This window comes from Anopheles marshallii, chromosome 2 (assembly GCF_943734725.1).
Source record: "Anopheles marshallii chromosome 2, idAnoMarsDA_429_01, whole genome shotgun sequence".
Taxonomy (NCBI): domain Eukaryota; kingdom Metazoa; phylum Arthropoda; class Insecta; order Diptera; family Culicidae; genus Anopheles; species Anopheles marshallii.
In genome coordinates, this window is record NC_071326.1 from 37,405,371 (window position 1) to 37,429,149 (window position 23,779).

At 45.0% G+C, this 23,779-nt stretch overlaps 5 protein-coding genes across 5 annotated transcripts; 3 read left to right on the forward strand and 2 right to left on the reverse strand.

Moving 5' to 3' along the window:
• Window positions 1-11,908: 11,908 nt before the first annotated feature.
• On the reverse strand, window positions 11,909-13,669 carry LOC128717926 (uncharacterized). Its single transcript, XM_053811602.1, has one exon. The coding sequence runs from the start codon at window positions 13,667-13,669 to the stop codon at window positions 11,909-11,911; it is 1,761 nt and encodes a 586-aa protein (XP_053667577.1).
• A 525-nt stretch (window positions 13,670-14,194) lies between these two features.
• LOC128708461 (uncharacterized) lies at window positions 14,195-15,567 on the forward strand. Its single transcript, XM_053803439.1, has 2 exons — window positions 14,195-14,260; window positions 14,326-15,567. The coding sequence occupies exons 1-2, from the start codon at window positions 14,195-14,197 to the stop codon at window positions 15,565-15,567; spliced, it is 1,308 nt and encodes a 435-aa protein (XP_053659414.1).
• Window positions 15,568-16,436: 869 nt separating this feature from the next.
• LOC128719258 (N-acetylglucosamine-6-phosphate deacetylase) lies at window positions 16,437-17,953 on the forward strand. Its single transcript, XM_053812881.1, has 5 exons — window positions 16,437-16,665; window positions 16,727-17,001; window positions 17,074-17,292; window positions 17,364-17,685; window positions 17,754-17,953. The coding sequence occupies exons 1-5, from the start codon at window positions 16,437-16,439 to the stop codon at window positions 17,951-17,953; spliced, it is 1,245 nt and encodes a 414-aa protein (XP_053668856.1).
• Window positions 17,954-18,387: 434 nt separating this feature from the next.
• LOC128710085 (40S ribosomal protein S14a-like) lies at window positions 18,388-18,846 on the forward strand. The gene has a single exon (XM_053805124.1). It carries the CDS (start codon window positions 18,388-18,390, stop codon window positions 18,844-18,846), a length of 459 nt encoding a protein of 152 aa, XP_053661099.1.
• Window positions 18,847-19,122: 276 nt separating this feature from the next.
• On the reverse strand, window positions 19,123-21,558 carry LOC128717927 (anaphase-promoting complex subunit 4). Its single transcript, XM_053811603.1, has 3 exons — window positions 21,315-21,558; window positions 21,108-21,253; window positions 19,123-21,042 (listed from the first exon to the last, which is right to left on the reverse strand). The coding sequence occupies exons 1-3, from the start codon at window positions 21,556-21,558 to the stop codon at window positions 19,123-19,125; spliced, it is 2,310 nt and encodes a 769-aa protein (XP_053667578.1).
• Between the last annotated feature and the right edge of the window lie 2,221 nt (window positions 21,559-23,779).

Here is a 23,779-nt window from a genome sequence, read left to right on the forward strand (position 1 = left end):
TAGCCTGGGATTCACCAAACTGGTATAGAGAGTGAAAACGACCCAGAAAATAGAAGAAAAGTGTAAAAAAATCAAACAGGCTTATGGAGATCAACCTGTTCAAAAACAAGTGAAAAAAAAGGAAAAAACATCCTCGATTTTCCAGAGAAAAATGTTTTACGCTATCTTTACTTTTACAACACACATAGAAGAAAGAAGAGGGAAAAGACCTCCTCGGCGTAACGTAACATTCGGGTTTCAAGCAAAGTAGGCTGGATACCAAACGGTGCCAAACGATTACAAAATGTCGCCCACGTATTGAAGATCGGGTTGAAAAACACGTCGTGTACGGGAAAAAATGTCATCCTTCCCATGGGCCATTCTGCAAACGGTACGCAAAAAAAAAAACAGACACACAGGCAACAGGCAGCCGTCTCGCGACAGCGCGAAAGTCTATTTTTAATCTCAATCTCGCGTTGCGCCCACGGGTCAAACGGGACGGGAAATGTGTGCGGGATACCATCCTAGGTATCGCGCATCGTAACGAACGCATCGGTCGGTTTGCGCATACGCAGGAGCATACAAAAAAAAAAAACAGGCGTACGTACACCAACACACGTATCTATTTCGGGAGATGTGTTGTGCACGGCAGCGCAGTTGTGCTCTCGGAACCGAACCGTGTTGCGTTGGGCCGATGGATGCCGAAGCATTTTTTTTGCCCTCCCAATGCTAACCATATCTGGTTCGATCGTAACCGGTTGCTAAAAAACACAACAACAGTATGCAATCCTTACGTTATAAAAGGTGAACGATCAACGTTTACATGCAATAAATTCCATCAAAATTGGGTCTGTATTTTGGAAGAACCAACGGACAACATTATGTTCGAACAGTATGAACGTAAACATAAAAAATAAACGATAACTCCATTTAAAAGGTGTGTAGGAACCGAATTTCATCCACAGTACTGTACTTTGAGTAGGTTGAAAGCTCTCACGAGATCATTCCATCATTCTATTTCGAGACTCGAACCAAACATACGAAATTACTCCCTTCAGTGATCGAGATCGCAAAGAGAAGTTTCATGACTGCAATTGATATGCAACTGAAAGCAGATAATTGGGAAACATTAGTTTTACGTTCTTCGTCCAGGAAACATTCCACGTGGTGTCCATCGTGTTAAGCGACATAAAGAAGGGTGCTTTGCAAAAAACGTCAAACTTCTCTTCCAGATCAACCCGCTAAGAGTGATCACGTACTGTTCCCCCAAGTAAAAAAAAAAAACATGATACGCGATTGCGCATATTTCGGCCACATAAACACACATACACGCACGCACACAACACACACACAGACAAATACACACGGAAAAAAGGCCCAGGGACCCGCTGGTGTAAATATAGCTCCAAAGCAATAGCTCATTTGCACCATTGCGGCACAGTGGGGTTTTCTGTTTTTTTTGGGAGAAAGAATCAAAACCACATTCTGCGCCATATCCTTGCACATTCTTGCATAGCCTGTCCGTATGCGGTAGCATGTCCGTTAATGCACTCATCTGCAGCACACTGTTCTGCCATTATCAGTCCTTATCCACGCCATTACGATGGTGATGTCCTGTGGCGGTGGTTAATGGTGCCATTTTTGCCTTTTGTATCCGTTCGAAAAAACATCATTATGTAACTGCATGTTTTTTTCACCCACACACACACACAAACAGAGAGACACAGACACACACACACACGCTGACAGGAAGATAAGTTTAGCAAGAGCACTTTATTCTTTAAAGGCACGGCCTGGTTTGTGTGAAGGTGATTTGCGTTACGATAGGATTTTTGCACCGACTTGGAACGGTCTCGATCTTGCACGAACGTCTGTGGGCACTAACGAGAACGATCACCAGTGTACGAACTTTATCAGAATTTGTTGGGTAATCTTTCCCTAACAATATTCGTTCCGCAGCGGTGAAAACCAGCGGCAACCTTTCCTGTCGTTATTTCTTTCCTATGCTCTTTGTGTTTGGCGATCAACCGATGTCTCTTATAGCAAAAATGGATGTTGACCAACACTTACTGCTTCTACAAGAAAATGAATGTACGCACTGATCCGGCGGCCGTCGTCGAACTCAGTGTCACTGCAAGCGATGACTGAATCAAGCAGCACCCGGGACCGTTCGATCCGGCCTAGAAATGGGGCCCGAGTCGGGCACGATCGTGGGTTGCGAACTTGTTATTCATTTTTTTGTTTTTGCTTCACTCCGCCACACTTGGGCATCTTCGTGCACTGGCTGTGCGCCTAGTCTGTGTGTGTGTGTGCGTGCGTGTGGGTACGGTATGTGTGCGGCTCGGTCTTAGACCCAGCAAAAGATTGCACATCGTGCCACGATCGTGCAGGGTTTATGTTCTATTTTCAGTGCGACCACGAACATTTTCCTGCCCCGTGGATGTAAAGGGAGCAAAGCTAGGCCAGGCGCAGATAGATTTACTGTTTCGCATTTCCCAGCAGTGTGTGAGTGTGTTTGTTTGTTGTAAGCGAGTGTGTGCCGCGTTGGGAACGTGAAGAGAATACGAGAGCGTGGGCTAATCTGCGCAGAACGGTTGAATGGTCGTTGATTATTCCTACCCTACCCTGTACTATGTGGTGTACGCTAAACCCTTCGCCTTCACACTACGATCTCTGGAAAAAGTGATCGGTTCAGAGGAGCGAAAAAAAAACATGCATGTGCTAGAAACTAGAGCTGTCTTACGTCGATGTGCGTGTTCGATTTGTCGGCATACATGAGCGTGCGAAAATATTAACGAAAAAAAAAAACAGATCCTATCCACCAGGAGTCAAAAAGTGGGTGTTACCTTTTGTATCAAAGCACCACAAAACAGTAGATCCGATCTGATTGCTCAATAGAGCTAAAAAAAAAAGAACAACAAAAACAGAGATTAACCCCACATAACGTTACATTGGCATGACCATCATGAGAAAAAGAAGAGCGTGTGCTTGAGAAAGCCTAACCGAACGTTACCGATGAAGCAGCTCAACCATCACACGCTTAAAACGCACATCTCACCGTGCATTCCACAGTGGATCGTTTCGCACTGAGCGATCTTTTTTTTTTATTGTTCGCTCGTCTTTGGCAATCGAACCGGACGTTACACCATCGTGCTCGTTATATGTCGATTTTTGGACGAGTGTCGCATGCATAATAGCGTATCAGAACATGATATGAGCTGGTGCAGGGGCAATTATGCATGCCAGAAAAAGTTGTATTCATCTTGGCATCGTTGGCTGTCCGGTGATCATCCGGTGATCGTAGAGCAAAGATCGCTCTATAGGCTATAAACGAAAAATTAAAAAAAATAAACTTATGCCCTTGTAGAAATAGAAAACAAATATAACAAATCGTCCTGACCCTTGCAAAACATTGGATACTAGGCGTCTCCATTATTAATTATTTTTTCTTATGTACAGAAATTTGGGTTTTCACTGCAATGTTGTTTTCTTATTTTTTAATATTCAATAGAAACATGTTTAATTTTTTATATGAATCAAAGCATTTTTCAAAGCAGCAGCCCATCGTTTAAGTAGGTTCAATATTCCACTATATTTCCTGCTAATAATGGAGACGCCTTGTCATTTGTTCTACTGGATTGATCGTACTGTTATACTAAGAATGTTAAATGTGAAAAACAAGTGTTTAAATCACAAAAATGATTAAGATCCCATAAATGCCAACGTTTGTCACATTGCTGGGTCAAAAAATGGTGAAAAGCGTGCATTGTTTGCCAAATGGTTGATTGATTCCGCGCTGATCTGTCTTAAGTAGCTCCAAATTGGCACCGGCAGTCCACCGGTGAATGATGGAATGTCGTACACCGAGCAGCTAAATGTGGCGTGTCACCGCTGACGCCGGCTTCATCAACCCGATTACGGTGAGCAAAATTTTACGCTCCACCAAGACTGCGTCATATCGTGACAGATAAATATAATTTCTTAATTTCGTACGGCCTACGCACGCTCGGGGCTGTGTCTTCGCCTGTACTCTTACGCTAACGAAAAAAAAACGAGTCCCAGGTGAAACGGAGAGCAAGCAAGCAGCGAATCTTTTTTGTTTCGACCAGAGCTCCTACACGTTACCGTGCGTGCCCACGGTGCAACGACAGCCCGGCCAAAAAGACAACTAACTGGGTCGGGAGCCAATTTTTAAAGGCTCGTTCAGAGCGAACGGTAGCAAAAGGGATGGTAACGGAATCCATTGGGACACGATTGCGTTTGTTATTTATAACGGATAGAAATGGTTAGCTGCGCTGTTGCACACAGAGCGCAGGTCATTTGTGAGAATATGTGTGCGTGTATTCGAAAGCACGCACGGTGATGGTAGTGCGATCATCATTAAGCACCGCTCAACAGCTCAACGATTCAACTGTATCCGTAAGTAGCTCCGTCAGGTGGTTAATCATTCACGCTGGGATGAAAAAAGGTAACGACCATTTTTCAAGCTCAATGAAGCATTATCCCTGATGAGGGGAGGGGGAGGGAAGGTGGAATATCCACGGCCATTCCGTTGCAAGCAATTTGTAGCAAAAAGGTCAGGATGCGTTTTTTTATGCATTTTGTGTTGAGATTAAAAAGCATCTCACCTAACCGTCCAATGGACATATGACAAAGTGCAGGGAACAATCGTACTCCGAACGTCCCTACACGAGAGACAAAAGGCTCAGTTCAGTCTTCACTAGCCAACCAGTACTTGCAGCTACATTCCTGCTTTAAATTACCCATTTGTTTGGCTGCGGATGCTATTTATGCGACCTATTTATAGGTTTCTTGTGTGGTTTTAGTTATTACACCCACCGGTTTTCTTTTCGCTACGGCACACCATGCTCTGTGTGGGACACGACACGTAGAAATGGGGCCAGACCTGGGGAGCACGAATCGGAGAACCATTTTCCGTTTACGAATGGATCGTTTTTGAGCATATGGAAACGGGTTTGATCCGTTTTTTTTTTCATAATATGTCAATTCGTCGACATTGCAGAAAAATCTACAAAGATGCGGTAAAAGATGGCCATCCGATGATCATATGGCAATGGTCGATGATGTGATTGAATTTGGTTGCACAAAGGAAACAGTATTCTTTGTACGCCTGTGTCATATGATTTCGGTTTTAGTTCAGCTTTTTAGTACAGTTTGAAATCGGTGATGCTTTTCTCACGTTTCTCCTCTTAGTTGTTCTTAGTACAAAACATTAGAAATATTGCAGTTAACTATTGCTATTAAAGATGCTTTTAGTCAGTCAGTCCGAAATATACCTTCCGGTATACTTTAATTTGATTTCTTTGCGAGAAAACTAATAAGAATAAAAGCTTAAGAGTTTAAACAAAACAATTTGTTCTACGGTCATCCATAATACGCTTCTTTAAAGCGTGTTGGTTTTAGAACACAACCTTAAAAAAATAGTTCCCTTTGATTTACATTTTCAATATTTCAACAGCACACAAAAAAAATCATCTCTAGATTTTTCCAGACATTTACGCAACACGGCGCGTCACACTCGTTACCATTTCGTTCTCCACGTTGATAAACGTTATTTCACACGCACGCAGCAAATATGTACAATAGTTGCTGGCGTACCGTGAAGGTAAAAAAGAAAACCTTTTTTCCTTCCAACAGATCGTACGCTGGTTTGCTGCCCACACACACAATACAAAATCCGTTGAAAGAGTTTCCCCAGCACCCCCGTGAAAATCGTCCCCAGACTCAACACCGTAGACTTCTGGCGATGTTAGAGTTGTGTTTTCCAAAACGATTGCTTATTTGCCACATTTTCTTCGCTATTTACACCCACCGGCACATTGACCATTGTGGAGCGCTCACTGTTTCATGCATGTGCCCGTCTAAACGATGAATGCGGTCACCGTCTGTAGAACATACTGGTAAGTTATCATGTAGCAAAAACAAAACAAAAAAATATAAACCTCGGGAAAGATATGAATAAACCGTGAAAGAAACATCTCCCGCGCGCAATCGTGTGTACCAGTTTAACTCCAAACAGTTGACAAACTTGTGGATAAGAAGGTCATAGATGAATGGTGGGAATTACATGACACTGGGCTGAGGAAGGGACTTGGCTTGTGGAGCCCCGACATACAACACGGGCACGGAGTGGTATTTTTAGCTGCACAAAATAGTACAACAAATTCAATCTATAACAGATCGGTGTAAATGTTCGTAAAGACAATACAGCGCACTCCTACAGCCGTTCGATTAACGATGACATCATGGCGCACCAGGCGTCTCCATGGGATGGAAAATACCAAACCTTGGAAAAATCTTCTTCAAGCTGGTTAGAACATTTTGATGCGCTATATATTGGTACAATTTTAATACAAATAGTAATACTGAAGATTAATACCATTAGAGTTACATTGCGATATTTTCCAGATTTAAAGAGAAGAGGTGAAAGCTTGAGAAAGATTCGAGTATTTAAGCAGATTAGCTTAGCAGATAACCCCTTTTGTTGTTGTTGTTGTTTATTGTTTTTATAGAGACTTTGGGCTGGGCGGCTACATTCGCCTCTCATAACCCTTTTTGTGGACCTTAGTAACAAGTAATGACCCAGCGTTGATCAATATTAACTAACGCAATTTTATATTGTCTTATCGTTGCTGATCATACCTCAAGTAGTGTAGTTAATACTACAATAGAGATTTTAGAATCCGATCATTGTGCGATTTCACATCTGCGGACTGCCATTGTTCACACATCGCAGATCCACATGGCCCGCGAATGCAAGGCCTTTCGGTTTGGCAGTTGCAAGATGTCAGGTGAGAGATGAGTCTTGGGATCATTTGCTCATTTTAAATTATAAATATTTTTTTTATTTCTATTTTTTGATTTAGTGGAGTTAGTTTTTCCCCATCTATGTGTGTGTGTGATTTTTTAAACACCGCTCTTCTGCTGCTGCAGACTCGATAGCGAAATTTCGTAGGTTTATTTTCGTACATCATCAGCACTCGCTACCGGTCGCCCCTTTGGCTCTTGCTGCCCCACTATCCGCCACAGCGCCACACACATCTAGCGTCACGAACACATGTATCACGCACCGGCCATATTCCATTGCGATCGATAGCATCGTGCGGTCGCGTGTGTATTATTTAATTCGATAAATATAGAACCGTGCACGAATGCGGTACGGTTAGTCACCGTGCAGGAATGAAGCGAAGCAAAACGATGCGCAGTGTACGCTTGCGCGGTCGGTGTGGACTGTTGCGCAGACAAGTTATTTCTTGCCTCTTCTTCTAATGGCATAGATGCGAGAGTACGAAGGAAGCTGGAAAGGAAGCAAATTTCAATGCGATTTCCCCTTTAAAAAACATCACTAGGCTACGCAACATGCCCAACACGATCACCGATGGAAATGATCACCAACACAGGTGGAACGGCTAACTTTGTCGGGTTCCATAGTAGGGATGCTTCAATGGACCATAATGGAAGGAGAGAAAAAAAAAACAAACGAACACCTTCTACTTAAATAATGGAGCGAACCGATGTGTGGTTCGTCCGTCGGGTATGTTTACATTTCTGGAGAAGAAGGTTAGAAGTTCCGAAAAATGTGAAATTGCGATCGAGAATACCGGCGAGCGTTCCCGCTGCGGAACGGCAGATCGCGAAAGGAAGGAAGCGCAGGTGTTTGCTAGGCCATTGGAAATAGCAGGAAATTCGGACAAACGACGGCTTGAAATGTGTTATACAAAGTTAGGAAATAAAAAAAAATCCAATGAAATAAAAGTATTAAATTGACATTCGACATGAAGTTAAATTACTCTCATCAATTCTAGTGAAAGAAAAACATCTCATGCTTCAATTGTGTATTTTGAAAAATTAATATAAAGTGCATTATGTGATTCTACGTCTGTCTTCTATCTCGATCCTCGAACACCGTTCAAAACAGTCTAGTGAATTTAGCAAATTTGTTGAAATCTGAATGTGATCTAATTATACGTCCCGCCGAAGCAGTACGGTACAGCAAATAAAATAAAAACTAACGATCATTTCTCTGTATTACAGATCGTTTGTAAGAGTTCCCTTGTTGTAGTAGTGTTCACGGTGTTGCACCGGGTCGGCGATTATAAATTCTTCCTTATGCTTCCATGCATCTCTTTGCTTCGCCCAAGCATCCCGCCTGCTTGCCAGAAGATTTGTCGATCTATAAATTGGTTTCCTACGTATTCACCATGGCCTACTCTGGGCGGGAAGCAGGTGCAAAAAGATGTTGAAAGTATTATTGCACATGGGGAGGTCACATTAGGATGTGATTAATATTTTGATACGTGTTTAGCTACGCGCACTAGCTGTTAGGAAAATTGTGCATAGTTTTACAAATTGGTATGTAAGGAAATGCTAACAATTTGTTCCCCCATGATCCGCTTGAACAGATTGTCAAATAAACCTTTTTTTATGGCAGTATGTTTTAAAAAGCATTTTTAGGAGTTGTTCAACCGAAGTTGGGTCCTATTTTTATTCTTCCTTCCAACTGCTGGGAGTTAGGTTCCAGACAACTTTGCTTCCCTACTACACGTTTACTGGCTGAAGGATTTTCTTGTCGAATATCGGAGCGATTACTCGCAGAAGGTCTTCCTCGTCAGAGATCGGAGCGATAACTCGCAGAAGGTCTTCCTCGTCGGAGATCGGAGCGATAACTAGAAGAAGGTCTTCCTCGTCGGGGACCGGAGCGATAACTAACTTTTCGTTCGGACATGCCACCGCTTTTATATTGTGCTGGCCATGTCTCGAACTTTCCTGTCTCCTTTCGTGTTTGATCCTGTCTGTTTTTTCGTTTGTTCGAGTATTCCTTCGTTCCTCTCCTACAAACAAGGATCTTATTGTTCTAGCTTTTACCGGTTGCTAGTTTGGGTTTACCTAGGAACAAAGGACTGATTGTGTTCGTCGTGTCCAGGCAAAACTTCCCAACTAGCAATTTGTTTAGTACCCTCATTTTTGCCTAGGTGGCGCTATTTTGTGTCTTGGCTATTTGCGATGCTCTGGTCGCCACAGTACTACCCTCCTAGAGCGGTGTTACCAGAAACTGTGTGTGACTAGGAAACACCGATCGAAAGATTCCGCCAGGAAGTGGCGACGAAGGATAACACATCGATGATGGGATCAGGCAACGGTTGTTGCGAAGCCTCGGTGATGCGGTCGGGTGACGGTTGTCACGACGTGATGAAGGCGGGCACATCGGTGATGTGATCAGGCAACGGTTGATCCAAAGAACTCCCTCAGCTGGTCGATCATCGTTGGCGTCGTATCGCGGACTATGACGGTTGGCTCCCGTGGATGAGGGCAGGAGGCTGCGAGTCGGTCGAGGGCCCGAAAGTTGATCTAGAGGGCGTGAGGCGCGTGCCGGTGTTTGTCGTGTGTCGGAACCGAATGGTCAATCCAGGGAACTCCATCAGCAGGTCGATGATCGTCAACGTTGTATCGTAAACCAATTCGGTTGGTTCCAATGGATGTCGTCAGGCTCAGGATCAATGTGCCATCAGCGATGATGGTAGTTCGTTCGTTCCCAGGACACTCAACGCGGTTGTGTTTGTCGTTGTGCAGTGCAAGGAAAACAACCAGTAGATGATGGTGTGGCTACGTTCGTCACGCAATAAGACGGCGTGGATAGCGTTTCCTGGGAAGTTACAGCGTCTAGTTTTGTCGAGTGTAGGGGCGCTCCGTATGTGCTTTTTGGCGCACTAATACGGCGTCACTGCGGATGACGGACGCTGTATATTTGATGGAATACGTGTAACGAAACGGCGTCGAACGGGATGATGTCTAACGGAATGATGTCCTACGGAAAGGTGCGGACGGGATAGCGTCGGTACGGATGGTGTTTGTCGACATGAGCCGTTACACGACGATGTGTAAGGTAGCAGCATTTACGGGCCGAGGCGTTGGTACGAGGTGGTACCGGATGTTTCGTGGCTGCTGGTGTCGTTCCTCGGCTGCGGAGTTATCGCTCGTTTCTGCGTTCGTCCTTCTATGGTGGCGTTGTTCAGCACGTGGTGAAAGAAAATGGCGGCGTTCGGAAATCGTCACCGTTCACAGCGATCGTGATGATTGCGTTCATCGTGCGGTGAAACGGCTTGAGGTGGTACGGCGTGTACGGACACAAGGCTAGGCGTGTACGAGTCGGCGTCGGAGAGCCAGCGTCATACTCAACAGTGTTGGTACGGGACGATGTCGGGTGAAGCGGCTTGTGCGGATCGAGACTGTACACTAACACGTACGTGGAGTAAAGAAACCGGATGGTTCCTCAGTACCCATGTTGATCCTCGGTGCCAGTGGTGCGGTACCCAACAAGCCTGTTTGAAGGCTGATGGTGGAAGGAATCACGTCGGGGTCACCAGTTTTAGGAGTTGTTCAACCGAAGTTGGGTCCTATTTTTATTCTTCCTTCCAACTGCTGGGAGTTAGGTTCCAGACAACTTTGCTTCCCTACTACACGTTTACTGGCTGAAGGATTTTCTTGTCGAATATCGGAGCGATTACTCGCAGAAGGTCTTCCTCGTCAGAGATCGGAGCGATAACTCGCAGAAGGTCTTCCTCGTCGGAGATCGGAGCGATAACTAGAAGAAGGTCTTCCTCGTCGGGGACCGGAGCGATAACTAACTTTTCGTTCGGACATGCCACCGCTTTTATATTGTGCTGGCCATGTCTCGAACTTTCCTGTCTCCTTTCGTGTTTGATCCTGTCTGTTTTTTCGTTTGTTCGAGTATTCCTTCGTTCCTCTCCTACAAACAAGGATCTTATTGTTCTAGCTTTTACCGGTTGCTAGTTTGGGTTTACCTAGGAACAAAGGACTGATTGTGTTCGTCGTGTCCAGGCAAAACTTCCCAACTAGCAATTTGTTTAGTACCCTCATTTTTGCCTAGGTGGCGCTATTTTGTGTCTTGGCTATTTGCGATGCTCTGGTCGCCACACATTACTACGCGTTGTTTGGCAAAAAGATGATTTGTGAAAAATAATAAAACAATATTAACTATACGTCGACTAGATATAAAACTACAATAACAAATTCTCATCAAATCAATCTTCTTTCACTTTACATCGATCGTGCAGATCGTTAACGAAAGCAAATGGTCCAATTTAAGTTGCGTAAATTGCTACGATCATACAAAACATTCGATATTTGTTTTATAGCTTTTATTTATTTTATTTCCAGCATAGTTTTTCTTAGTGTGTATTTAGTATTAGTTATTGTATTAGTATTCTTTTAAATATTTAATTAATTACTTAACAATCCTAACACATATATTTTAATATGTTAAACACGCCATAGCTCTTTAATGAGGTAGGATCCGAAACCTCTCGAAGGTTCCAAAGGCTACATAACTCCTATTCCTATCCTCGCCGTGCATAGTGGTAACATGTATGACCGTATATCCAAGCTTGGGTACACGGACTAGTTCCCACCCCTTGGGCGGAAGGTGGTCCCTGGTAAAACAAGAGTTACGGGCAACCTGAACGTCGGTGGAACTTGTTTATGTAGCGACCCGACTTAATTAGGGAATTCAGTAACAGAGCACATTTACAAACTACACAATAATAAAACTACTTTTACTGATAACAAACTTTTCCCTAGAAATTACCTGCAATCGATGGTGCATCTTATACATCGAAACATCGAAACGAAACATCTACTTTTCAGTCATCAAATGCAAACAAAGCAATTCAGTCGCACCTGTCTTGTCTTGTGCAAATTCAAGCCGTGATGTTGAACGATCATCGCATAATCTTTTAAATAGGTCATAAACTCACCTCCATTATTCAAATAACAATTAAAAGTTCACAAAATGCAGCCTTCTCAAATGAAATATGGGACGCTTTCATTAAAATAATTCAGGTTTTATTCGCCTGTATTGTTCGATACTGCAGTCCTATCTTCGCATTAATTACTGTTCTTCCGTACCGTCTTCCATGTAGCATGTACGACACAAATGTGCGCAATGTGCACCGCAGGTAAACTTACCACAATTGTTGCACGAAATGCGTGTGCTTTTATTGCGTGCCCTGCTGCACAAGTAACAACGGCCTCGCGAATCTTTCCGATTCTCAAACACCGGGACGGTTTCGTACTCTTCCCGATTAATCCCCAGAAAGGTGGCGATACGGTGCTTCAGTGTACGCGATATTGTTCTGTTGTCCAACCGCCTTCGTGCCTGTGGACGTAGAAGCTCTAGTGACATGTTGACCAGAAAATCTCGCCGACCTATTTTGTTCTCGTCTGGATTGTTTAATTGATAGATACACCACGCATTGATGGCGCTCAGGTTCATGAGATTGAAAAACACGACCATCGGCCACCGGCGAGTGCTTCGCACAACGTCATACATTGTACACATCTGCTTGATGCTTTGTCCGGTACTTCTGGTGCGATTGTAAAGTTCTACCAGCTGAAAGAGTTGGTTCTGCTTTTGAATTTCATCAGACTCTTCGCTCACTTCCGGGTCGATATCTGTGAAAGAGGACATGAGTATCAGCAGATCCTTACGCTTAGTTACGTACGACAACAGTGTCACTGCGTCGTGATATGCAGCCAAGGTGGTATGTTCCGGGCGTCCCTTGCTCGAAACGAATGCTTTTGGAATGTCCGGGTACGATTTCTTCACCTCTCCTATTACCATCGTTCGGCTGTTGTGCAGCTTTTTAATCAGCTCGGGTGATGTAAATGATGGACCGAGTACGACCGTTTTCTGCTTGCCTTGTATCGGTTCCGTCAATCGCATGGCAACATCGATCGGTGCGTAGCTCAAGTTGAACGGATTTTGATTATCAGGTACTAACATTTCCAAATTGCTTATGTACGAAGTTTCGCAGTCTGCTAATAGATGAAATTTAAATCCCACCCCGCCAGGCACGCTCGTCAAAAATTGGCGAAATTCACATTTCCCTTTAAACTGTATCGTCTGCTCATCCAACATGAGGAAACGTCCGGGACGGACGTATTTCTGGCAGTTGCTTACTATTCGCTCGTACACCGCTCTTATCGGCGCTAGTTTATCGCCTTCCGTTTCTTCTAAGGCTGCTGCCGGATCATCGAAGCGAATGTTTCGAATGAGAAAGTGGTACCGCAAAGAGGACATGGTAAGATAGACGGCTTCTAAACCAGTGCCCATTTTGGTGTCGAACAGATACTCGATGTTTTCTCGCCCGTCGCGCACCGTACCAGCAATAAATAAGATACCCAGCAAAGCTCTAATTTCCGTTTCATCCGTTAAGTTTGCATCACGCTCGCGGGAATAGTTGGGTTGTTCAATCTTTATCTGCTCGTTGGTGTACTCGGTGATCATGGCAATCACGTCTGCATCGAGAAAAAGTGACAAACAATCGGCAAAACCTTTCGCTGATTTTGCCAACCCAATCGGAACAGAACGAGGATGTGCCAGCCTTCGTCCCATTGTGCCGGCATGTTCCGGTGGCTGGATAGACCATACTGAATTCTGAAGCATATCCAGCGCACTGTCGATAGTTTCAATTTTTGTCACATATGTGTTTGTTTCCTCGTTTACCGATACGGCACCCTCGGACGCGTTTGGTTCGTCGAGCGAATATTCTTCAATATATTCGATATCCTCGTACACGACATCTTCCTCCTTCACTTGGATTTCTTCCCCATCATCCGATACCCATTGAACGTTCAATGTGTGCGACATTTCTTTAGCTGTGATTTGTGAACTGAAAACAATGCAATAAATGAACTCTGGCCAAATATTGTGGGTTATCGCAAGCAAATAAAAATTACCGATTTGTTCGTTGCGGTAGTATTCAAAACTTTCGACAAAGATCACCTTCGCTGCTGCAGTTACAAACGTAAACAAAATTTCGCTACCTTTGTAAGGTCGCTTCCAAACCAAATGTCATCCGTTCGAGACGGTCTATACAAAGTGCTGAATTATGCCGTTCCAGAAGGTTTTTTTTTCGAATTTAAATGCGCGGATAAAACTGCATAACATAATGCACTTTAAAAACCACACTGGGCAACAAAAACCACAAAAATTAATGCACTTTTTAGAATCCGTGCACCAGCGATGCAAAGAACATTTTTGACAGCTGCAGTTGTTGTGTGGTGTAATCGCAAGATGTGGTGTAACGAAATGCGCGTCAATCCCGAAACGTCACGAGCACGTTGAGATCCTGTGTTGTTTGTAAATATACCCCACGGTATTAGCGCCGGTACAATGAAGGAACGCGTTTTAACAAATAATGAAAAATCATTCGTACAAAAGGCTATTCTTGAATCGATCGTAAGTGGTACAGGATGTCGCCACATCCAAAGTTCTTTGTTCAAAACTCTGTACTCTACTTTCAGCGTATCGATGGCCGAACACTGGATGAGTTCCGCAAACTAAGGATAAGCTTCGGCAGCGAATGGGGACTGGTGCATGTGATCCTGGGGGAAACCCGAGCTCTGGCACGGGTCACTTGTGAGGTGGTGGAACCCAAAGCTACTCGCCCAAACGAGGGCATGCTTTTCGTAAATGTCGAGCTGGGTCCAATGGCAGCACCACACTTCGATGGAGGCCGTCAATCAGACGAATGTGTACAGTTGAATCGCATTTTAGAGCGTGCGTTGAAAGATTCGGGCTGTGTCGACCTGGAATCGCTCTGCCTGGTGTCGGAGGAGAAGGTCTGGACGCTGCGTGTGGACGTAACCGTGCTGAATCACGAAGGCAACACCATAGATTGCTGTTCGATAGCTGCCCTGACAGCGCTGGCCCACTTCAAGCGACCAGACATAACGGTCGACGGTGAGAACGTGATCGTGCACACTATGGAGGAAAAGGATCCAATCAAGGTGACGCTTTTCCACTATCCAATTTGCGTGAGCTATGGTATTTTCAACCAGGGCAAAATAGCCATCGCTGACCCCACCTACCTGGAGGAGCGTGTCGCTGAAGCAAAAATGGTTTTCGGAATCAATTCGTACGGTGAGCTTTGTGGGTTGCATCTCGGTGGCACAACGCTCACGAGTGCCGATCTGCTTTTGCGTACATCGTCGAAGGCAAGCAAACGGGCCCGGCTAGTGGTGGAAAAGATCAAAGCCGCCATCCAAAAGGACAATGACGATCGCGAAAAGGGTTTACCGGTCGGATTTGCTGAAGGAATTGAACGTAACGAAACGACGGTACACGCCCAGGATAGGATGCAGGTGCGATTGAAACGGTTCAAGCTGAAAATTGACGGACAAGAACGTTCGGAATCTGACTGTGACGAGGAAACAGAATCTGACGATGCAATGGAAACCATCGGGGAAACTTCTGGCGAGGTAAACAATGAACCGGTTGAACCGATGGCTGTAGATGATTCAGAAACAGTTGTGAAGGTCGGTGAAAATGCGGCCGTATTAATATCGGCTAGTAAGGATAACAGCAACCAATGGATAACGGAAGAGGAACTGATGCAGGTGAAGGAAAAGACAGGAAAAAAGCGATCGAAAGCTGGTTTGAAGAGCAAGAAAAAAAGTCTTCTTTCCCGGCCAGGGCAATGTGAGTTCAAAGATGTCGAGAGTAGCGAGGAGGAAACTGTAACACTTACTTCAGCAGATATATGAATAAATTAGTTTGCTATGTTTCTTTTGCGAATATGAAGAGAAGAACATGAATAGTGAGAAACATTTCGTATGAAGCTTTCGCACACAACGCAGCCATCACCACGCATTTGGTCGGTTTGTCAAATTTAACGTAGTGTGTGTGCAAGCGGGCGTAGAGCAGCGTTCCATCAAAACAAACCAAACCACAAGAAGTGTAGATAAGATTTCTAAGCACGATCATCTTTGCCATTGTTATTAGGCCATACGTTATCAATTTTAAACCACATAAAACCATAAAGCGACATAAACCGAACCACCACTGATCAGATCGTAGATGTGGGTTTAGCGAATGGTGCGGTGATCCCGTGGCATGATAAGCTGGATCTGTTTGTTATCTGACCGACAGAGAGAAAACAGTATATCCCAAATCCAAATCAGTGTTTACAGCGCTAAAACTGTCCAATAGCGTTCTTTAGATAGGAGGGGATTATGGAACCGTCACAACCATAAGGAAACAGAACTGCAGCTTCGTGCGTTTGTCCTTGGGACGGTTGCATTTTTTTTTATAAAGAGACCATATCATCGTGCGAAAATGGTTATCGCACTCAGTTACCAGCACTCGTTTGCAATCGAAGGAATCGAAGTTTGCGTTTGCAGCGCGCTAGAAGGTCACCCAATTTGTGACGATCGCTACTTGTGATCACCGCTTCGTAGTGTTTCATTCCGTTCGATTCCAGTTGAGCATTGGCAGAGATCGAAGACGCTAGTGTGCCGAAAAAGGGTGCCGTTTTGCTAGTAAATTGTCATCAATTAATGTGATCTTGACCTGTGCTGTGATACGTTGGTGCACTTTGTTCCGTTTGTGTCGAAGTAGAATCTGTTTAAGCGTCATGTCATTGAGCACCGTGACCCTGTCGGAGACGGATAAGAAACTGACCCAGTTTCGGAATTGTCGCGTACTACGCAATCATCGGCTGGTGCAGGACGATGTTTGGGTGCGCGATGGCAAGATCATCGATCCGGAGAAAGTGTTCTTCGACGAAAAGCTACAGGCGGATGTACAGATCGATTGTCATGGCTGTATCGTTGCACCCGGTTTTATCGATCTACAGATCAATGGTAATTTAAGCGTTTTGCTTTTGCTCGTGTTGAAATAATCATTTTCCCTTTAACTTTCCAGGTGGATACGGTGTTGACTTTTCGTTTGATGTTGAAACCGTCGAAGAAGGTGTGCTAAAGGTGGCAAAAGGACTATTAGCTCACGGTGTTACATCGTTTTGTCCGACGCTGGTTACATCGCCACCAGCAACGTACCACACAGTTTTGCCCCGCATTCCCAGAACGGCTGGTGGGCGACATGGTGCCACCGTGCTGGGCTGCCACGTGGAGGGACCGTTTATTAACACTAACAAAAAGGGTGCTCATCCACCGGAGTGTATCAAAGAGTTTGATCAGGTATGAGCCATTATGAACCGATGGGTATCGTAAGTATCGAGTAAAAAAACCATTCTATTGGTCCATTTGAAGGGTATCGTAACGGTGCGTGAGGTTTACGGTTCGATGGAAAACGTGCAGATAATAACGCTCGCACCGGAGAAGGTCGGCGCTATGGAAGTTATACAGAACCTAAGCAACAATGGAATCACGGTTTCGGTGGGCCACTCGATGGCAAATCTGAGCGATGGTGAGGTTGCGGTACAGCATGGTGCAAGGCTCATCACGCACCTGTTCAACGCAATGCTTCCGGTGCGAATCAATACGTTTGGATGTTTGAAAGAATCTTTTGAACGTTATTAAACTCGTTTGCATCTTTACAGTTCCATCATCGCGATCCGGGGTTGGTAGGGTTGCTGACAACGGATAACATTCCACACGATGCGCTCGTGTACTTTGGTATCATTTCGGATGGTGTCCATACGCATCCGGCTGCTTTGCGTATCGCATACAAAACGCATCCGGCCGGTTTGATCCTGGTGACCGATGCTATATCGGCTATGGGGCTGGCCGAAGGACGCCATCGCATCGGACAGATGGAGATAGAAATTCGCGCTGGGCGAGCGTACGTCGCCGGAACAAACACGTTGTGCGGTAGCATTGCACCGATGGATGAGTGTATTCGATTCTTCAAAAAGGCCTCCAGTATGATTCGCTTAACCATTTAGCTTTAAACAAATAATGTTTATACCTGCACCCCTTTTCGTTCGTAGATTGCTCTATTGAATACGCGTTGGAGGCCGCTTCCCTTCATCCGGCCCGTTGTATAGGGATAGAGCAGCGTAAAGGAACGCTGAACTATGGTGCGGATGCCGATTTTGTGGTGCTGGATGATCATTTGCAGGTGCAATCCACATGGATTGCGGGAGAATGTGTCTATCGAGGCGAAGAGATTGTCTCGAATGCTTTGTAAAAGCGTACCGGTGTGCCAAACGAAATTTAAATACGAGGACAGTTTGATAAATAAAGGATATCAATGGTACTATCTTCGTTATCTATACTAAACGAAGAAATATTTTACCAATGGTAATTTTAATAGTTATTTGAAAAATTGGACCCAGAGCGTAGCATTTTCTGGCTAATATCGCAAACGTACCGGAAAAAACGAAATTGAACCGTAGGTGTTCGTTAAGGTCAAGGTTAATACATGTCTCCAACACGTACGCAGCCAATCGCTTGACATTACGTGATGTCAAATTTGACAACCGGCCAAACAAACCAAAGCATGCAGCAAATAAAATTCTTTCCTTTTTCCGCCACCATCTAGCCGAACAACATCAACGTACGTTGCGCTATTTCGATTTCGGTGAAAATAAACGTTCTGCTTCTTATTCCAACGCTGCAGGAATGGCTCCATCTCGCAAGAATAAAGTAGTGAAGGAAGAAGTCCAAGTCTCGCTTGGCCCGCAAGTGCGCGATGGTGAGATCGTGTTCGGTGTGGCACACATCTATGCCAGCTTCAACGATACCTTCGTGCATGTGACGGATCTCTCCGGAAAGGAAACCATCTCCCGGGTAACCGGCGGCATGAAGGTGAAGGCCGATCGTGATGAAGCTTCACCGTACGCGGCCATGTTAGCTGCCCAGGACGTTGCCGAAAAGTGTAAATCGCTTGGCATTACGGCGCTGCATATCAAGCTGCGTGCCACCGGTGGTAACCGTACGAAGACACCCGGACCGGGTGCCCAGTCGGCCCTCCGTGCGCTCGCACGTTCGTCGATGAAGATCGGACGCATTGAGGATGTGACGCCAATTCCATCCGATTCCACCCGCCGCAAGGGTGGTCGTCGCGGTCGTCGGTTGTAAGAGCCGAATTCTTCATGGTGGGGCGGGTGGTGGTTGTTCGTGCGTCTCATACTGGTGGACGTTTGATACCAAGGTCGAATTGTAAACAGAAGAGCTAATAAACGACAAATCAACCACTTATCAAACGGATTCCGTTAAATGTTTTCGTTAGTGAATATATCATACAATCTTCTTAACACAGCTGATTCATTCGTATTCTTCTTTTTTTCACAATTTCATCGCTTGAAAAAATTTCATCCACCTTGTTTTATTGTACGCAAATAAACGATAGTATTATTACTCTTGAACCGATTCCTGGCTGTTCTCCAGACTGCTGTTAATCTGTGACGATGTATCCAGTATATCATCTTCCTCCTGTCCATCCATATCGTAGATGCGTACGTTTTTCATCGATTCGGACAATAAAGCAATCACGTTGCGCTTGCCAGAGACGGCAATTTTATGACCATCGCTACTTTCCAGCAACTTAAGTGAACCTTCATCGATAAGCGTGTACAAGTTGAGGCTAGCACAACCGGCAGCATCTTCCATAAGCGTTTGCATGTAGCTTCGCGTCCCCGACGTACCTAAAAACTCACGCACAGGAGCAAGATTAAGCTGAAGGAAGTAACAACTCGCCGCACGGTCATCGTTTGCTGTTTGAGAGCGTAACAGCAGTGACAGTGTTTCCTCGTCGTAAAACTCTACGTGCTGGAAGGTAAGCGTTCCGAACGTATCAAACCGCTGATCGAAGTATGGTTTCTCTTCAAAGTGCAGTCGCACGGGGTTCAGACCACCGTCGTTAAAACATTCTACCAGTAGCAGACTGCGACTAGATTGAAGGATGGCCAGCAGCGTCAGGTGGTTCCGTGGATGACAAATGAATGCAAACGACCCCACATTCAAACCGGACAAGACCGACGATGTTTGAATCGTGAGCGAATTCTTCTGCTTGAAGTCAGACCCAACAACCTTACCCGGTTGGTCGAACAGTTGATCGATGTGCTTCCTTAGTAGCTTTTGCTGCTGAATTAACGACATGTTTTCGTAGTGTGGATAGATAGCATCACACTTGCGCAAACATTCGTTTTGTTCCAGCAACAGCTTCCATCCATTTTCGTCCTCCTTCGGCATCGGACGGATCAGGGGTTTATCTTCGAGATACTGACCCACTCGCTCGAGATTGAACTTTCGACGGGATTCCATCGTTCCCCGGCTTTCGTCGACACACGTGTTTTGGGCGGCCGTATCAAAGTTGCTTAAAAATTGGGCCAAGTAATGAATCTCCCGCTGGGTGATGGTGGGATGGTTTTCCTGCAACGATTCGTCCATGACGCGCACTATTACGACGTACAGCCAGCGAAAAAATATTTTAAAATCGCGCTTCGACGCATCGATCGTTTGTTGCAGTTCATGAGCCTTTATCTGGAGCGCACCGCAACTTCGCAACACTTCCGTTGCAGTGGCCATGTCGCGCATTAGCGTACCGTAGTAGAACCGATTGCGCAGCATCCCGTCGAGTGTGTTGAGATGGTAGAACACGGCATGGATGGCTGTGTAGAGCGGTTTCACTACTAGCCGTTGGATGGTGACATAGCTCAGTTCGATACTGTAGCCCAGCTTGCGGAGCCCTTTTTCGGTGAGATCGCGCAGCAGGAATTGTTCTAGCGATGGTGACGCGGTCCCGAACATGAGCAGTTCGAGAAAGTCGGCCGATATCGATCCGTCCGGTTGATCTTTTGCGTAGTTTGTGAGCTTGTTGTCCATTTCGAGCAAAACCGTTTCCCATGCCTCCACGATACAGTCGATGGTTTCGTTCATGTACGACATTGTGTTGAGTATTTGGGCGTACTTTAAAGCCAAATTAAGCACAGCGGGGGCATTTTTGTGCAGTACATCGTTTTCCAGCACGATCACACTGAGTGTTTCATTTTGTTCTATCCCTACAATCAGTTGCTTAAAGTCGTGGCTCATCTTAATTTCCCGAATGCAGGCAGAAGATGTCGAAGGAAGGCCAAGTGTGGCGAACACATCGATACTACCACAGGGCAGCATGCCCAGAGCGGAGATATACACCAGACCGGTGGTCGTACCGATGAGAAGAATGCTTAGGATGTGCTTCGAGCAGTAACTACTCCTGTTCGGATTTAGAGGTTTTGCCGATGAGGACAGTGAGCTGAGTACCGGTAGCTCTGGCAGATACTTTGTGTGACTAGTCTAAAATCGATTGCCGTTGTTGCGATTAGAAGCATTTGATGAGGAGCTGTTAGATAAACACTTACCACCGAACTGTAGCTGACATCATCGTAAGCCATTTCATCAGTATTGTCTGTCCAGCTCAAACACGTAATATCCGTTTTTATGGTGAAGCTGTGGATTTCTTCCTTCGTTTCCAGATCGATCAACAATACGGTGCCATTGCTGTAGCCTAAAACGAGAGCGTTTTAATCATTTCAGCAGCTGGCAACGATTCATTTACCGAACATTACCGATTGCGATGAATTTCTCGCACGGTCGCCATGCTATGCCTCGTACTTTCAGCCCTTCTTCCGGTGGGTTCAGTTGCCACACTTTTTGCCATTTTAATCGATGTAGAAACACTTCACCCTTTTCCGTTCCGAACGCTAGCAAATCCATCTCTTGGCTCCATTTGAAAATGTTAATTTTGCTAGCAACATTTTTGTTGCAGGTTTGCTTCATGAGATTTCGCACCAATCCGTATTGATTAGCCATGGTGGAAATTCTTTTACTGGAATTCCTTAATCAAGAACTTGTTTGAATGGTTTCTTGTTCAGCGATGCCGGCAACTGCATGGGGGGGGGATAAATCACTGATGTTAATACGTTAATTAAACAGAATATGAACTTAAAACAGTTTACCTGAGGTGCGTAATGTATCTGTGTGTTTATTTTTGAGATGTACTGAGCTTTATTTGAATAATTCGCTAATATAAAGCAGATATTCGCATTGTTGTGCAGATATGAGTTGATTGTTTACACCAAGGTTAATAGCTGTTCACGGTTAATTTATCCCTACTTTGTAGGGTTCTCGTGAAAGTAAACATTTCAAACGAAAATGCCGCATTTCTGTGGCACGACACCTAGAAAATAGGAAAATTTGAATTTCATCATCAAAATCTTAAAATTGCAGTGAAAGATTCAACTTGTACCAGAATTGCAAGAAAAACGTCTTGCCAAAATTCCGACATCATGTTCATTTTCCACAAACGTCAACCTCGGCATAGTTTGCCTAGGTTGTCAAACTGCTTGTACATTAGCCAACCCGTTCGCAGATGTCCGAGTGCGCCGAAGCAAACCAAGAAGCAGGGCAGAGTGACACAGGAGGTCCAGATTTTACACGGTCGGGATTTTTTCACCGCAACTTCAGGATGCAGGTAAATTGATCTTCCGTTTTGCTACAAACTCGTAACATCTCGTGCCTGTATCGCTCCGATTTGCTCGATCTCGTGTAGTGATTGTGCGGTACCGTGTGGTACAGAACCGGTGATGCAATCACATTTTCCGGGCGTTTTAAAGTGAGAACTTTCGCGTACCGAACTGGAGGGGGAAAACAAATCGCAGCTTCACCTTTTCATCCATCACCTTCAGCCCACCGGAAGTTGTGAGTTCTGAGGTGAAAACTCGTACAGATCAAGCAATTTAATCTTCGTCCAACAGGGGTAGTGCAAATAAAGTGTGTGTGTGTGTAATGTGGTGAGCCGTGATTGAAGCTGCGGATGGATGATTATGTGTATCTTCTTTTTTGCATTCTATTGGTCGTGGTATCGCAGTGGAGAATTGTGTGGGGTTGGTAAGGGTAGCGGTTCCCGTCCGATTGATATCGATTTAATCTTCTCGTCGGGCACTAGGGGTTGCCCTTTCGCACTATTGCTCAATAGTGCTAAGCAGGTAGTGTCTGTCCGAAGGCTTAGACTGCTGTACAGGTGAATATATGCGAAGAACTGGGAGGCGTTACGGTTTGCAAAAGGTTGTCTCTGGGAAGAATACGCAATTGTACCGCTATAAAATTGTCGCAGTAAGTCGTTGTATACCTTTCCCGTTCGCCAGTCCCTGTTTACGCCGCACGCGCGATTTGCAGTGAAGCAAATCAAATGGGTAAAGGTGTGCGCCCGGAAGGTGGTTGGGTGTACGCGGCCGTGCGTCTGTGCGTTCTGCGGCTGCTATTCTTCCCCGCCCAACCTAATCGGGGGGTGCTGGTGATGATGCTGTGGTGCGTTTGTCCTAAAATGTGCTCCACTGACAGCGCGCGCACTTCAACGGCGTGCTCATGTGTAGCTGTGTGCGCGTGTGATCCAACCCGGTGGTACGATGGTGTGCGAGCATTTAACGTGATTTCAGTAGTCCGCGCGAATTTCGAAACAATCAGGCAGGCCATGCCTCAAAAAAGGGGAATAAGCAAAAGAACTGCGAATAACTTCTAATACGCACAGCATTGGAAGCATGAGGACCATGTGGAGTATTAGGGTGCAAATCATTCAGTTCCCGATTTAGAGAGAACAAACAGTTCCCCAAGTGTGTATATAACATAGTTTTCAATTTGCTGTTCTATTGGATTGGAATGGGATGTTCTAAGGGAAACATGTTCAAATTTGAATGCATAATCATAGTGCTGTTTCGTCACCAAAGTAAGGTTATGTTGTTTCGCGTTTCGACACAAAACAGGTTCTTTATCCACAGACATACACACACATACACACAGGACAAATATATTTTGAAAATATGATTACAACATAATCACGGCTGTCCTACCACCACACAAAAAATACGTGAAAGAACGGATTTGTTTTTACCGTCTGCTTTTTATTCTCGGCCCGCATCTATATACATCAGCAGGAGAAGGAAGCACACGTTAAATGGCATGGCGAATTAAAAATAGTTCTGCCTACCACCCGAGGGAATATTCCCAAACCAAGATTGTATTTATCCGATGGTGG

Bases quoted from the DNA above. Each gene is read 5' to 3' on its own strand.
- LOC128719258 (XM_053812881.1), top strand. From the start codon at position 16,437: ATGTCATTGAGCACCGTGACCCTGTCGGAGACGGATAAGAAACTGACC. The intron at 17,002-17,073 runs GTATGAGCCATT...GTCCATTTGAAG, and splicing joins GTATCAAAGAGTTTGATCAG to GGTATCGTAACGGTGCGTGA. The intron at 17,293-17,363 runs GTGCGAATCAAT...GCATCTTTACAG, and splicing joins TGTTCAACGCAATGCTTCCG to TTCCATCATCGCGATCCGGG.
- LOC128710085 (XM_053805124.1), top strand. From the start codon at position 18,388: ATGGCTCCATCTCGCAAGAATAAAGTAGTGAAGGAAGAAGTCCAAGTC.
- LOC128717927 (XM_053811603.1), bottom strand. From the start codon at position 21,558: ATGGCTAATCAATACGGATTGGTGCGAAATCTCATGAAGCAAACCTGC. The intron at 21,254-21,314 runs GTAATGTTCGGT...CTCTCGTTTTAG, and splicing joins CGAGAAATTCATCGCAATCG to GCTACAGCAATGGCACCGTA. The intron at 21,043-21,107 runs GTAAGTGTTTAT...AATCGATTTTAG, and splicing joins ATGTCAGCTACAGTTCGGTG to ACTAGTCACACAAAGTATCT.
- LOC128708461 (XM_053803439.1), top strand. From the start codon at position 14,195: ATGAAGGAACGCGTTTTAACAAATAATGAAAAATCATTCGTACAAAAG. The intron at 14,261-14,325 runs GTAAGTGGTACA...CTCTACTTTCAG, and splicing joins AGGCTATTCTTGAATCGATC to CGTATCGATGGCCGAACACT.
- LOC128717926 (XM_053811602.1), bottom strand. From the start codon at position 13,669: ATGTCGCACACATTGAACGTTCAATGGGTATCGGATGATGGGGAAGAA.